Source organism: Cladophialophora psammophila (genome assembly GCF_000585535.1).
Source record: "Cladophialophora psammophila CBS 110553 chromosome Unknown aczJe-supercont1.1, whole genome shotgun sequence".
NCBI classification, from domain to species: Eukaryota; Fungi; Ascomycota; class Eurotiomycetes; order Chaetothyriales; family Herpotrichiellaceae; genus Cladophialophora; species Cladophialophora psammophila.
In genome coordinates this window covers 1,031,388-1,045,829 of record NW_006912922.1, presented here as the reverse complement: position 1 = coordinate 1,045,829, position 14,442 = coordinate 1,031,388, and the positions used below count along the sequence as shown (strand labels likewise).

General features: G+C 51.8%; 6 protein-coding genes across 6 annotated transcripts; 3 read left to right on the top strand and 3 right to left on the bottom strand.

The window, feature by feature from the left end:
* Positions 1–435: 435 nt before the first annotated feature.
* A1O5_00366 (uncharacterized protein) lies at positions 436–750 on the top strand (the record flags this gene model as incomplete). Its single annotated transcript, XM_007740986.1, has 1 exon — positions 436–750. The coding sequence occupies one exon, from the start codon at positions 436–438 to the stop codon at positions 748–750; it is 315 nt and encodes a 104-aa protein (XP_007739176.1).
* Positions 751–3,147: 2,397 nt separating this feature from the next.
* Positions 3,148–4,311, bottom strand: A1O5_00365 (uncharacterized protein; the record flags this gene model as incomplete). Its single annotated transcript, XM_007740985.1, has 1 exon — positions 3,148–4,311. One exon carries the CDS (start codon positions 4,309–4,311, stop codon positions 3,148–3,150), a length of 1,164 nt encoding a protein of 387 aa, XP_007739175.1.
* A 265-nt stretch (positions 4,312–4,576) lies between these two features.
* On the top strand, positions 4,577–5,689 carry A1O5_00364 (uncharacterized protein; the record flags this gene model as incomplete). Its single annotated transcript, XM_007740984.1, has 3 exons — positions 4,577–4,991; positions 5,045–5,203; positions 5,256–5,689. 3 exons carry the CDS (start codon positions 4,577–4,579, stop codon positions 5,687–5,689), a joined length of 1,008 nt encoding a protein of 335 aa, XP_007739174.1.
* Positions 5,690–5,968: 279 nt separating this feature from the next.
* On the top strand, positions 5,969–7,217 carry A1O5_00363 (uncharacterized protein; the record flags this gene model as incomplete). The annotated part of the gene is made up of 4 exons (XM_007740983.1): positions 5,969–6,070; positions 6,171–6,483; positions 6,593–6,989; positions 7,064–7,217. 4 exons carry the CDS (start codon positions 5,969–5,971, stop codon positions 7,215–7,217), a joined length of 966 nt encoding a protein of 321 aa, XP_007739173.1.
* Positions 7,218–8,177: 960 nt separating this feature from the next.
* On the bottom strand, positions 8,178–11,942 carry A1O5_00362 (DNA mismatch repair protein MSH6; the record flags this gene model as incomplete). Its single annotated transcript, XM_007740982.1, has 3 exons — positions 8,178–11,302; positions 11,348–11,519; positions 11,574–11,942. 3 exons carry the CDS (start codon positions 11,940–11,942, stop codon positions 8,178–8,180), a joined length of 3,666 nt encoding a protein of 1,221 aa, XP_007739172.1.
* Positions 11,943–12,294: 352 nt separating this feature from the next.
* A1O5_00361 (uncharacterized protein) lies at positions 12,295–14,305 on the bottom strand (the record flags this gene model as incomplete). The annotated part of the gene is made up of 5 exons (XM_007740981.1): positions 12,295–13,026; positions 13,079–13,451; positions 13,513–13,799; positions 13,847–14,000; positions 14,052–14,305. The coding sequence occupies 5 exons, from the start codon at positions 14,303–14,305 to the stop codon at positions 12,295–12,297; spliced, it is 1,800 nt and encodes a 599-aa protein (XP_007739171.1).
* Positions 14,306–14,442: the final 137 nt, after the last annotated feature.

Genomic DNA, 14,442 nt, shown 5'->3' with positions numbered 1-14,442 from the left:
GAGAGACAGAGGCACTGGGGGGGGGGGGGGGGGAGAGAGAGAGAAACAGGGGTTGGAGACATAGCATATGAGTAGCTGCTCATAACACGGAGTACATACCAAGCAGGTAGACATAGGTACGTACGGATTGGGGGAAAATAAAAATTACAAAATATTAATGGCAATATACGGTCGGGGACATCCAAGTCTAAGCGTGAGGCTGACTGGGTATTTGAACCCTTTTTGACTCTGTTCTAACAAGTCCCCCAAACCTTCGAACTCTTCGTCCAATTGGAGCCTTTTCTCACCAGATGGAAAGATAGCCCTAGTCGAATGAAGCAGCTAAGTCTGCGTATTCAGTGGGCTTTCAGCTGCAAGACCAAGGTGCTTTTCTACCATGCGGCTCTCAACGTATTGAAGGGCAATGGTTCCTTCTGTTACAAGCCATGTCGCTAAATGGCCGTTGTCGCCGTCACCAACGCCAGTATTCTAGATGACGACGACGGCGACGACGACGACGACGACGACGACGAAGAAACTGTTGAGGAGCTCGCTGGAGTAAACTTTCTAGATCTTGATCCTCTCGACAACACCAGGCAGAACCAAGAAGAGCACGCAAAGCAATTTGAAGGTCTCGGGGCCATCCGCGCTGTGCAGAAAAAGATTCTCAAACTTGCCGACGAGGCAACGACTGCCACTGCATCGGCTCCCAACACTTTGGGCAGCAACATCACGCTCTCAGGTATCAGCGTAGGGAGTGATGGAACCTGAAAGCACTCGGAGACTACTGTAGCGCAGGAGGATCCCGATGTCAGTTCGCCACAGCAGCGGACCAACGGACGGCCAGCGCAACAGACCAGGGAGCTGGAAGTCGTACAAGGAGCATCTGGAAGTAAAGAAAGTGTCGAAGTGATCCAATTCACCGACTCATTAGGATCACGGGTTGATATTCCATACGGCTTGGTTCGCACCTGGAAAGCAAGTGTATTCTCCCTGTCCTACCCGATATTTACTAATCCCGCCATAGGCTGCTCACAACTGGGATAGCTGTGTAAAGCCTGGTTGGAAAGTCGAGCTTGGGCTGGATGATGAAGGACTCCAAGCTCTTAAAAGAAACAACAAGGTCAGAATTCCGTCCTGGAAGTTGAGCCGATTAGCACAAACTGCAGCTGCCGAAGCCAGCCTCGACAGTCTTGAAACACAACCTCAAGCACCGTCAGAATTGGCGAGGCAGAATCCGAAATTACAGCTTGATAACACGAACTCGCATCCAATGGGAATGTGGATTCCACCTCAAGTCTAGACACTCAACAGGGGAGCATTCACCAAAGGAACGGTTCCGGTTTTAGGGGCAAGTTTGGGTTTTGAGTGGAAAACAGTCAGTCCATAATCAATGATCAATGTCTTTGGGAAATGTCTGGTAATACTTCGGCATGAGGTCCGGAAAGAGGCGTTCTAATGTCGCTGGCTTGGCCACCCACGTTGCGAGTTATGCCGTCGCATAAGAGGTTCGGATGCGCGAAAGGTGACGGTAATTGTGGAAGCAGGAGCTAGGGCAAGTGGTCTGGAACATGGCACCGCTTGGATCAATTGAACGAGAGGCGGGCCGATGGGGTGGCGGCTACAGCAGTTGACACAGAGAGATACAAGTTGAAAATCGTGATGGCACAAGGAATCAAAGATCGAGGTTGTGGCAACACGCCAGATACTCCTCGACAAGCGAAACAGAACCCAGTCGGGGCATGAAAAAGTATGGGAGAGGAAGCAACACAGATAAAAGGGGGATGAAAGGGTGGATGGCCACGCGAGTAGTGGAAACCATGTCGAGAGAGGAAGGCGTTGTGAAAAGGGAAGGCGGAGGATCATGTTGAAGCGGGCAGGGGGGTGGTTCGGTCAAGCCAGAACGGGTCAAAAGAGAAATATGTGTTCGAATAAGGAAGGCATAACCAAACAAAACAAGACTGCGCCAAACTCGGGACGCAGTGGAAGAAAGAAGGCATTAAGGAAGGCGCACTGAAAGGGAAGGCCGGTCGAATGAGGGATGCGTGACGAGAGAGGAAGCAAATACGAAACGGGGAGTGAAGAGGCTGGTGACAGGCCAAGAGCAGATCGAAAAGGAAGTCGCACAGGAGAGGAAACCGTGACGTCCTAATGTGTATGAAGAGGAAGTCGTGGTAGAAGACTAAGGAGAAGGATGTATCGAAACAGGAAAGTGTGTAGTCGTTTGGATGGAAGAGGAAGCCGTAGGTTGGCAACAAGGCAGGCAAAAAGAGTAAGTCACATACAATGGAGGACATCGGACATCCAAAGTCCAAACGTATAGGAGGCTGTAGGGCGAGGCAACATGTTGAAAAAGGAAGGCGTCCAAGAGAGGCAAGCGTGTAGTCGCCTGACACCAAACCAAACCCAGCCTTCACAATTGTGGTTTCGTCTCGTACTTAAGAGTGGTGATCTGTCCGAGCGCGCTAAGAATTTCCACCGATTCTTCCGTCCACAGAGATCTGCATTTGACAGAAAGCCAACGGTAAGTTGTGGACTTGTCCAGCCTGGAGCCTGGTCTCCAAGTGACCCGGCGCGACAAGGCTCGCCAGTCACGTGACTGCTTTTGGGAGAACATCTGGAGGCTCTCGGCAAAGAAACCGGAACCTGCAGCGCGATGAGTCTGCGCCTTCCAGTGTCGGTGGGCTCAGAAAGCAGGCGAGCGATCCTCGCTTACGTACTTTGCGGCTGCCCAACGCGCCGTCTCCTTTCCTGAGCCAGTAGGCCGACAGCAGAAAGGTTCCCTCTCCTCAAACGATTCTTCGTCGGAGGCTCGACAAAGAATCCAGGCACTGCTCGCCGGCTAGCGTAGTAGAAGGGCTGCGTACTCGGTATGGAGCACGACGTTGAAACAATTACTCCCAGCCTTCATTTGCACGGGCCTTGTGGGATCCGTCGTCTCTCAGCTGAAGACAACACTCGACGGCACACTTTGCCTCTCTGAATCGGGTTGCAGTGCCATCGTAAGTTGTGTAAGCCGGTCGTCATGCTGGGAAATGACATCTTGCGGACGGGGAATGAAACGGAAGTTGCTGGTCCCAACAACGGAAAGCCGCAGTGAGCTATGTTCCGATCTGCTCAGCCTTCTAAGTCCACAAGTCAGACCACCGATCCTGGGCACGAATGAGGCTATAATTCATCCTTACTTGTCAGGCCGTCATGCCTTTTGATATGTTTAGTTGCCGAGCCCTCGAAGAAGCCCTCCAGCTCCATATATTCAGCCGCAAACACCGTAGTAAGAAGAGCCCAGTCTTCAACAGTAGGGATGTCTAAATGCTCGCCATCGTCACGCATAGTGTGCCAGACGGAAGGAAAGCGCGCAGGGATGAGATGCAAAACATGGACGCCTCTGGCAATAAAAGGGATATGGTCGTCTTCCATGACATAGCTGCTGAATCTATCAGTCTCCTTTTTGTCCTTTTCGGGTAGCCAGGTGTGCGACGGGTTGCTTCGGAACATGCCCAATTTGCGGAGTCGTTGCTCAGCTTCGGCCATCTTCACATATGACCAGTGGGAGCTGTGTTGCCACGAAGGGATCGGAAGGTCTTCTGGCGAGCCGAGAAGATCGAGTAAGACAAACAATTCGATGGAGTCGAGGTAGTTTTTGTAGATACTGGTGGCTGGGTGGACAGTGTGCTCCCACTCTTCAGCAAGTGATCTGGCACCATAAATACTGTCGGTTGCTGTCCAGCTCAAAAAAGCCTCCTCGCCATCGAGAAACAGTACCTGTATTCCCTTTTGCTCCTCAAAGTCAGGATCAATGAACCCTTGCTCTTGCATCGTGTCCCATTTCTTTGCCAGCGCAACGTCTATGGATCTGATGGCATGCATGATCATTGCACATGGTGCTGCAGAGTCCGTCGCACCAATGAATCCATCCGGCTGGTACTTTGAATCATAATGCGCTACCAAGGTCAAGCGTCCGACATCGCCGGGCTGTGTCCATGGAGGATCTCGAGTGGCAATAAGATTCACAAACGGCACTTCAGTGTCTCCGTGAGTGGGTGTCTTTGAGGTTGAGTTCTGGAAAGACAATGTCCAGTCTGGCAAGAAAGCGTGGAAGAAATCAACAAAGTGCTGGAGGACCTTCTTAGAGCCCTCTGTTCCGGGGACTCGAGGGATCAAAATCGGAGCTAGAAGGTTGCCGCTGTGTATATCGAAATCGCTGGTGTCTGGTCGGGGGAGAGTATGTTGAAGGGTTTCATCGGAGAGTGGCACATATGCCAGGCCTCCTGACCAGAGAGATATCAGTGAGATCACAACCGAGCACCAAGTGGGCAGCCAGCACCGCATTTTCACAGGAAAGAGAGAAGGGACGCGTTCATTTAGACATTTCCAGAATTGAGACTTGTGAATGCATTGTGGAGGGAACTACTCGCACTATTGCCGGAAGAGAGAAAGCCCACTGACCTGTTGAGGCTTGTCATCTTTCTGACCTCGGCGCAGTTTCCGTCGCAGGACGCGATGCGAATCTCCAACTTCAATGCTCCATTGCAATCGCGCCATTCAAATTCTAGGTACGAAAGCTATCGACGGCAGCTCAACGCAACCAAGACAGATGAGAAACCTGCCACCGGCTCTGGTGGCCGAAATCCGTCATGTCTTCCAATGTTGCTCCGGGCAGTGCGCTGCCTCAAGAAGGCCTCGATTCAGCACCTTGCAACCACGACTAAAGAGCATTCAGCCACGAAAGGACGACAGTATCCCCATTCAAGTCGTCCACAGCCAGTTGCAGGCCCAGAAAACAAACCAGGCGCGGCCCTCGATACCTCCAGCTCCGCATACGCCCGAAGGCAAGGAACTTATACCGCAGGAAGAGCAGGCAAAATCTCTCGACACCGGCCGCAAGGTTGAGGTCCCTTTCAAGGTCATTCCAAAGGCTGAGGTCGCCCCTAATCTGACGCTGTCTCCGAAAGAACGGCTCCATATCGAGCAATTGACAAGAAGACTGCCTCCTCGCCCCGAACCAAAGGGTGCGTCTCTCAACACAACATTCAAGAGCTAGACAGACGCTAACAAGTCACAGTGTACAAGAGGAGACTGCGCATATACACCGCGGGCAATGGCAGGATATATATGCTCACCCTCCTTCGCTTCACGACGATTGCCGCCTTGGGTTTTGTCACCGTTATTGTCGCTCCGGCGCATTGGGTGAATGGGAGTTCGTTGTGGACTGTTGCTGGCAGTGAGTGCTCCCTTGTCGCGCAAAGGTAGCCAGCTAATCTCGAGGTCTGCAGTATGGCTGGCAGGCTTGGTCCCGTTCATCTTCGTAAACTGGACTTTGAGACCGATGGTGACAGAAATATTCCTTCGGCTTCCACCATCGGCTCAAACATCTCCAAAGGTAGCCATGGCTTATGCCAAAAGTCTTCCGGCAGATGCCACCCTCGACCTGAGATTCATGCGATCCTTCACCATCACTGACATGGTATCATTGAAGATCGCTAACACAAAACCTATCAAAAGCCTCTTCCGGCCCGTCAGCTTTGAATGGGTTGGGCCGCTGGTGGAACGGGGAGGCTTGCTGAGACCGAACCCGACTCAGTTCTATGTACGGCCTGAATCGGCGGGCGGCAGAGCAGCAAGGGATGTCATTCCGGGGATCTGGAGCAAAGTTTACGAACGACTTACTGGAATTGAAAGCAACGTCGTATCCAAATGGCGGCGATGATCGAACTCATGGCCGTCCTTGATCTACCAACTCACTTCACGTCCCACCCTATCGAAGGTGAATGCCAGGCAGAATTTGCGCTCCAATATTCACTGACAAAGCGATCTCTCGCCAAGTGAGGCCATCATTCCCGTGCTTCCCTCTCTTGGATCTCACTGCCTTCATCGCTTTCCAACTTCCACCATCTTTCTCTACCTTCATCTGAAACCCATCGTCCCTTGCCACGACAAGTGAACCGCCATAGTGACCACCAACTCTCTACACCAGCACCTCTTCGTCATGTCTGACTCTTCAGCGACCAAAACCTCTGGTGGTCTTACCGCCCGTGAGTCGGAAGTCGTGATCGCCGCTCTTCATTGTGTCAAAGGTGGTGACATCCAAGTAAGTCTTGCAGAGCTTCTCATTCGTGACAGTCAACCTACTCATCTGCTTCCGTCGCCCCTACCTTTCGTTTCTTCTAGCTGACTGGCTCCTCTTTCAGATCGACTATGCCGCTCTTATGAATAGGCTTGGTTTCAAAACCGAGGCATCAGCTAGATCGGCTTGGTGTGGAGTCAAGAGAAAGCTCGTCGGCGATGCTGCTAAGGCGTCACCTCCTGATGAACAGGGAACCAGCGGAAAATCAAAGACACCTCGCAAACCAAAAGACTCGAACACAACCGCAACACCAAAGTCAGGCAAGAAAGCTACCAAGGTTGAAGCTGCCGACAAGGACGCCGGCAACGATTCTGGTGATGGTGAGAACAACATTCCCGCAACCGCAGTTGAGAACACCGAAGTGAACACATCGGAAGGTCAGTTTGAGCGAACACTGGAAGACATATACGTGTTCGACCCATACATTCTCTTCATCCTTCCGTCGCCTTACGACGCTTTCGTGTACTGACATCCTTGCTCACCCAGAGCCACCGCCAGCTACGCCAAAGACAGCTTTGTCGACACCCAAGAAGCGTGGCCGCAAGACCAAAGCCGAAAAGGAAGCTGAAGCCGCCGCCAACAGCGAGGCTGCCACTGGTGAGGGCGACGAGGAAGAAGAGAAGCCGGCCAAGAAGCGCAGAACTCCCGCCAAAAAGAAGGCGACCGCGAGTGAGAATAACGGTGGGAACGAAGATGAAACCCCGGCCACGCCGGTCAAGGGGAAGAAGACTGTCACTCCACGCAAGAAAGCCGCCGTCACCGCGACCAACAAAGCCCCTGCAAATGACGCTCCTCCTGCAGTACCAGCCGTCAACGTGAAGGAAGAGGAAGAAGGGGATGTTTCGGCAGAAGAAAATACCGCCCTCGCCACATCTTCCACCGAGTATGTTCTTTCTTTCCTTTTCCCAAGCCCTTTTTCTCCTTGCCATTTTCCATACTAACATCCCTCCCAATTAGAACCGCCAACAGCCCTGTGAAAGGTGTGACTAATGCTGCTGCGGCTGCTGTTAACCGAATTGTTTGTGATACTGTGATGAACGCTGCTGCGGAAGTCATTGCAGCTAGAGCCAACGAGGCCCTTGCTGCTGCCGACACTGTTGGTGATGACTGAAAGTGCACCCATCATCCCCCCTTTTGTGGCAATCACTCAATCAACCAGGTAGAAATGAGCAAATAAAAGAGTTGAGCTTGAGCTCGTTTTTCGGCTATGAAAATATGTGGACAGGGGAGATGAGAGGAAAAGTGACACAAGCATGGATGACTGCCTATCCACACCGGAGGTGCGTGGGTCGTGTGCAAAGCCCACAGAAGGGGAAGGGGGAAGGAAACGACAGTCCTTGCTGATTGATTGATAGCTGGTGTCGGGGTCGAGGTCGCGGAAATTGTGCTCGGCAGTACACATTGTAGACTGCCTGGGTCCTTGGTCTCGACTTTTTCCACAGGAGATGGATGATGCCTTTCAGGATACAGTAATCCCATCTCAACTCCATCGAACAGACAGACAGGCTTGCTTAGTGGTGGAGAGACATCCACGCGCGACGCTGGGCCATCAAATCACAATGTGCACTTGAAAATTCAGACCCAATCTCACACTCATAAAAGTCATGCGTCTTTACCGTTTCCTTGTCCTTGGCGTTGATATGCAATTTGCTGTCTGCGAAGCCGGCCATGTAACGAACGGGTTTCATGACTTCTCTCACCTTTCCCCCCTTCTTCGAGTCTTGGATATTATTCGCTCAGTCAGTCAGTCAGTCAGTCAGTCACGATGTGGTATTCTGTAAGGAGGAGTCCATATGTATAATACTATACTGTAACAAGCATCGCCAACGCTCACAGAAAATCTTCCCCTGCCATTTACATTGCCTGCAGAATCAGCAAAATTTTCTTCAAAAGGCACATCTCTTTTCGCTTCTTTTTCGCTTTGAGCTTCTAGAACTCCGTCCATCGAGACTCCCGGACACTGTACCCCGTACATAGCAAACCACACCAACGCGTCCACTATAATAAACAGCGAGGAGAAAAAGTACAAATAGGACGGACAATCTGGCTCGCTCATCGCAAAGAGCTGTGCTCACAAAGCCTCAATGCACTTCACCAGCACGTCCAGTCCGCGATCTTCCACCTCTTCTCCCTTCAGAATCCATGCAAGATCGCTCAGGATCCCCAAAGGCACTTCTTTCTCCTCGTCCTTCTCACTCACCTCCTTAGCCTGGTCCCCGCTGTCGTGCACACTCTTCACTCTCTGCTTTCGCGCCATCAGGTTCGAAATTTCCCATTCCTTCGCTGCCTCCTCCGCTCGTTCAATGACATGGTTTGAAATCCCACACATGCTGGCGCAATGCATACCGAACGACCCCTCAGCAGTGCCCTCCTCCAACTTGTAAAGGAAAGTTACCCGTCTATCAGCATCGTCCACAAGAATTTTCATCCTCTTCGGCGCTATTTCTGCGTGATGCGCAAATTCGGAAGAGAGCGAATGATAATGCGTTGCAAAGAAACCCAAGCAGCCCACGTGTGTAGCTAGGTGATGTAACACAGCCTGTGCGACAGCCACGCCGTCATGTGAAGATGTACCTCTCCCCAGCTCGTCCAAGATGACAAGGCTGCGCGGTGTAGCCTCGCTAAGGATTTTCTTTGTTTCTGCCAATTCGACGAAGAACGTTGACTGCGCGGCGAAAATATGATCTTGAGCTCCTAGGCGGGACATGATTCGGTCAAATGGTGTGAGGCGAGCTGACGCGCAGGGGAGGTAGCAGCCGATTTGAGCCATGATGACAGCGATACAAGTCATTCGTAGGACAGTGGATTTTCCTGCTGCGTTTGCGCCTGTCAAAAGGGTGAGGTTGGGAGAGTTCCCTCCCAAAACGATGTCGTTGGGAATGAAGTCGTCGACTTTGCTCAAGAGGCAGGGATGGCGTAGATCGACGAGCTCCAAGGTTGAGCGACCGCCAGCATTGTCATCAGACGGGTCGACGAATTCGGGACGACAACTCGGGTGTCCCAAAGACGTGCTCGCCCTTGCAAGAGATATCAAACAGTCTAGTTGCGCGATGATCTTGACCGCTGCGAGCCATATGTCGTAGTTTTCGTCAAACTTGGCGTAGAGTTTGCGGGATACATCCTTGACAATTTGGGAATGTGTCTCTTGCGCTTCCTGCAGATTCCGCACGAGGGTTCGTAGTTCGGGAAAGTAGTACCTTTTCACGCTCGCGGTGGCAGACATTTGGTCCCAAGCCGCGGGCACCTTGATGCGGTTGGGCACTTCCATTTGCATTATCTCCTTGCCGTTGTCGCGGTAGCAAATGGCATTGGAGTTCAGCTCTTTGCGCCATTTGCGCAGAAGATTGTCAAATTTCTTGTTGATGGCATCGATGGTATCCTGAGAATTGTCAAAGTCTTCTTCGATTCCGCGCTCGGGAACCAAGATGCCCGACTCTTTAGCCTTTTTGCGGTCAAAGGCATCGTGCCAATATCTGAGACGAGGCTCGAGATCCGGTGTGGCCGAGATGAGTTGGCCGATGACACCCTCGCTGTCCGTTTTTTGATCTGTACCATCTCGCAACAGAGACATGGTATGGTCAATCTGTTCGAATCCTTCGAGCACTTTGACAAAGTCTTGGACTTTGCAAGTCCCAGCGTGGACGCGAGATATCAATCTCTCGAGATCCGGCATCTTTGTCATTTGTGAGGTGAAACGGTCGCGGACTTTTGCATCAGCATTGAGCGAGTCGACGGCATCCAGCCGTGCGTTAATCTTCTTCGTGTCCATGAGTGGGTGGCACACCCATTGTTTGAACAAGCGCTTGCCGAACGGCGTGATGCAGCGGTTGAGCAGCTGGAACAGCGTTCCTTCACTTCCGCCATCATAGGAGTTGGCAAAGACTTCGAGGTTGATCAAGGTCTGACCATCGAGGACCAGGCTTGTCGCTTTGCGGATGGGATCGTACCATGTGAAGTTGCCCATTGTCAAGAGATCCCGCTCGATCTTCAAGGACCTCAGATACTGTATAAGAGCACCAAGAGCAGACATGAGGAGGTCCTTTTCTTTCATCTGTTGCAGTCCTTGAGGCCACTCGTTGGGGAAGTAGTTCTCTGCTTCAATCTCCTTGACAGTGATATGGCCTTCCCAGAATTCTTTACCGGGTTTCAGGTAGTTCCAGATGGTTGTCGGGCTGGTGTTGTTCTTGAGTATGCGCAATGTCTTCACTGAGACACCACTCTTTTCCAGCAGAATCTCTTGGGGTCTTGTCTGAGCAACGAGTGTCTCAAACCTGGTCAGATCTGCATCATCGACGAACTCTGATACGTTGAATTGACCAGTGGCAGTGTCGACAAATGCCACACCAAATGCAGGCATGTCGTCGACCTCGGATTCCTTGATCGCAACGCAATACGTAGACATATCGTCCTGGAGCATCGTCCCGTCGACCAATGTGCCCGCGGTAAGAACGCAGGCCAGCTCTCTCTTGATCACTTTGTCGTCTTTGCTCTTCTTGCTGGCAAAGCCACTCGACTTTTCATCCCGCTCACGCATGTCTTTACCAAGGGCAGTCTCTTGCTGGTCAACTCGAGCAATCTTGAACCCCTTTGCAACGAATTGATTTGCCCACATTTCCAGACTCGACTCTGGAACACCCACCATTCTCATGTTTACGCGGTCGGTCAATTTTAAATCAAACAATTGATGACCAATAGTCGCATCATTCTCGTAGAGTTCATAGAATTTGCCTTTCTTGAAGAATACAATCGTGTCCCAGAACTTCTGCTTTATTTCCCAGTACTGCTTCTCAAACGGAGAAAACTTACTCCAGGCCATAGGTGGAATATACAAGGTTCGTGGATCGTAATCTGGGTGGCCAGGTGGATTTCGGTCCATGTCTCTAATATCTTCGAGCCAAGCATGTCGGTGTTCGGGTTCGGTCATATGGGCTTTCTGTTTCTTTCCGCTCGGCTGTTTAGGAGGAATGTTGGTAGGGCGCGGCTGCAAAGGTTGAGGATTTTCTGGGTCATACGTCCACTGCTGAGCAGTCGAAGTGCCTTCCGGAATGTTCAGGTCGGATCTGATATCAACTTCATCCGTTGCAGGAGTGAAATGAGACGACGCAGCTCGGGAAGTGCTTTTGGACGGCCGTTTGCGCTTAGCAGGCCGGCGTACCTCATCTTCAGAGTCGTCGGGAACAATGAAGTCGTCCATGTCTGCCCTGTTAGCACCAATCCGTCTAGTTGGAACTGGACATGTACCATCTTCCGGCTCCGCGGCATTCTCCTGTTCGTAGACATCCTCGTCCGCACTATGGGAGACTCGTCTGCGTTTCGTAGGTCGAGACCGGCGGCCAGGAGTGGGTTTGAATACATCGTCGCCGTCGGTGCCTTCGCTGTCCGACTCAAGATAATTGATCTTCTTGGTTTTGGCCTGTTACCTCAATGATTAGTACAGCGCAGTCACAAACGCGATAGGGTGTCTTACCCTTCGAGAAGGCGTCCCGCGGCATGTCAGCTCCTCCCTGCCATTTGTCTGCTCATCGTCAGCTGAGACTGGCGATGGCAGACTTTTGGAAGGAGGCAGACTCGCCTTGGGGGTGTTGTCCTCATCTTCAGATTCCAATGCGTCACTGCTGGGTACAGGCGTCAGGGAACTTGACGCCTTTCCGGCCGGTTTGAAGCGAGTTTTCGATGGAACGGGTGTCTCAGCTACCGGTCGAGCAGGTAATGCAGCGGGCGAACCAGTCGAGGGCGTCTTCTGGAAGAAGCCCAAGAGAGTCTTCTGTCCGCTTGCAGAAGTCGATTTCTTCAATGCGGGGGTGGAGGCAGGCGTTGAGGCAGTCTTCTTCGGCATGACTTTGAGACGCCGAGACCCTTGAGGCCTCTTTCAGAGAAAAAAGATACTGTTAGTTGCTGAATGGGTTGAGTGAATTACAAGGAACTCAGAAATATTGGAGTGATGCAGCCGCGTGCAAAGGTACTAAATCACTAGCGCGTCGAGTCCCGACGCGTAAAGTACTAGGGACCCCTTGGGGCCCCTCGCTTGCCAGCCTTGTTGTTAGTACGGAGTATGTGAAGTGGCTCCAGGAGTCGATCATTGGCATTGATTTTACTCGGTACAGGCTGCCTTGATGCAGGGTTTTCTGTTGTTACAGCTAAGGTCGCAATGCTTTCAAACCCACCGTCTCATCTCCCCCGCCTTCTTGTCAATTTCCCGTGGTCAAGTCCAGAGTTTCCTTGCTCTGCAGCAGTGCCTCCCACCCGGGGCATGTCAGTCCAAGCTTCGCATATTCCTCGTCTGGAACAATATTAACAATCTTGATCCTCCATTTGCCTGTGCGAAGGATCAGTAGATTGTCATCGATGATCCATTTTTGCACCTCTTTCCAGTCGGACGTCTTCACAGGTGTAAAGCTGAGGCTGTCATCCATTTCAGCCTTCGCGTCGGATGCCCCTCCTACGTACGCTCCTCCAGCATTGATAAGTCGCTGGCCCTCGGTTTTTGACGTCACCATGCCTGCCGACCAGAGAATATTGCTCATGGGTTTGTGGAAGACCAGGCTCCATGGGAGTTTGATGTGGGTGGACATGTTGTCTTCCCGTCGCAAGGGTTGGGCATGCTTGTTTAACGAAGGGTGCGCAAACAATGGTATTCCAGAAGAATGTGTCTCGGGCGTTTTGGTCTCCGCCAAGCTTGCTTTCATGTCGCTGAGACTAATGTTCTTCCTGAAAAGGTGACGATGTTCACTTTCGGCTTTTTCGGCAGCATCTACCCCGTAGATGAGCTCGACAAACTCTTTTGCGAGCTTATGTTGCGCCGCCCGTTTTGATTGATCTTTTTCATGATCTTTCATGATGTCACTAATTTCGGACAAGGGCAAGAAGGTCAACATCTTCAGGTACTTTTCAACGTCTGAGTCTGAGGACCGCAGAAAGAACTTTTGACTCCTGTCAGCTTTGCCGGGTTCCGCACGGAGTATAACCGCATACCTGATAGAGATCGAAGACACTGGTCATTTCCGGATTGAGCCAGACGGCATTGCCGGCGCTCTTGCCGAATTTTTCTCCAGAGGCCGTGGTCAGGAGAGGCACAGTAAACCCCATGGGATCAGAATTAAGCTCGATGCCGTGCTTTGAGTCGAGAAGCTGCGTCTGCCGCAAGGCAACCTGATACTCGTGAGACTCTCTGGCGATTTGCTTCACAGCTTCGGCACCCGCAAGAATATTTCCAAACTGGTCGGCACCGCCAACTTGCAGTTGGCAGCCGGATTGAAATAGATGCCACCAGTCCCATGCCTGGACCAGCGGATAGCTGAACTCAGCAAAGGACATTCCATCCCCACGTTCCAGCCTATTTTTCACCCTGAAAGCGGTCGTCAGCGTCCAAGGGAAGGGCGAAGGGTTCAGTAGAAATGCGTGCTCACGTGTCTCGACCCAGCATCGGACCTATACGGATGTTTCGGCCAAGGATGGACAGGAACTCTCTTGCCGTGACTTTAGACCACCATGTTACGTTGTTCTCCAGAGATCTGCGCCAGGCCCATTCCCGCATGTATCCCCTTCGTGCGGCGTATGCTTCAATTGAAGCGCCCAACCTTTTCAATTGGATATGCATCTCTGTCATGTTGGCTTTCCTCTGTGAGGGAGACATGGTTTCTCTGCCTTTCAGACGGCCGGTAGGATCGCCAATGCTAGCTGTAAACCCCCCCAACTGACGCAAGTCAGCGAGAATTTTGCGAGCCGGATGATATTGCTTACGATAAAATTGGCCTTATAACCATGGATGTAGAACCAACCCAAGACCATGAAAGGGACCATGTGACCAACATGCAAAGAAGAGGCGGTAGGGTCTATGCCAGCATACACCCCGACTCGACGGTGTGTGAGCAGCTTGTCCAAATCTTCCCTTGTGCTGTAGGTTTGTCAACGAGAGACCTTTGATGCTGCCTAGGGAGATTCTCACCCAACAATCTGGTTGACGTATCCCCGCTCTTCAAGTATGGTTAGCATCGACTTCATATTGCCTTTCTCGATTTCTCGGGCTTTTGCACGCCATTCTTCTTCCGCCTCTTGGATTCTTCGCACATGAGCTTGGGTGATCCATCTTTGACGAGACGATGGGAGCGATGGGGCATTCCGCTCGCGGAGATGACGGCGACAGGTTTGGCAGATATAGAGGGAGCGACCAGCTGTGCGAAGAGGGGTTGTGGTCTTCATGAGGCTCTGTGCCCATGCAGGGTTGAATACAGGCGCAATAAATCGAGTTGGACTGCGCGAAAAAAGTGCCCATACGAGTCATGCTTCAGGGACGCGGCGAGCGGCTTCGGCGCAGAGGCTGCCGACATGAGCCAAGA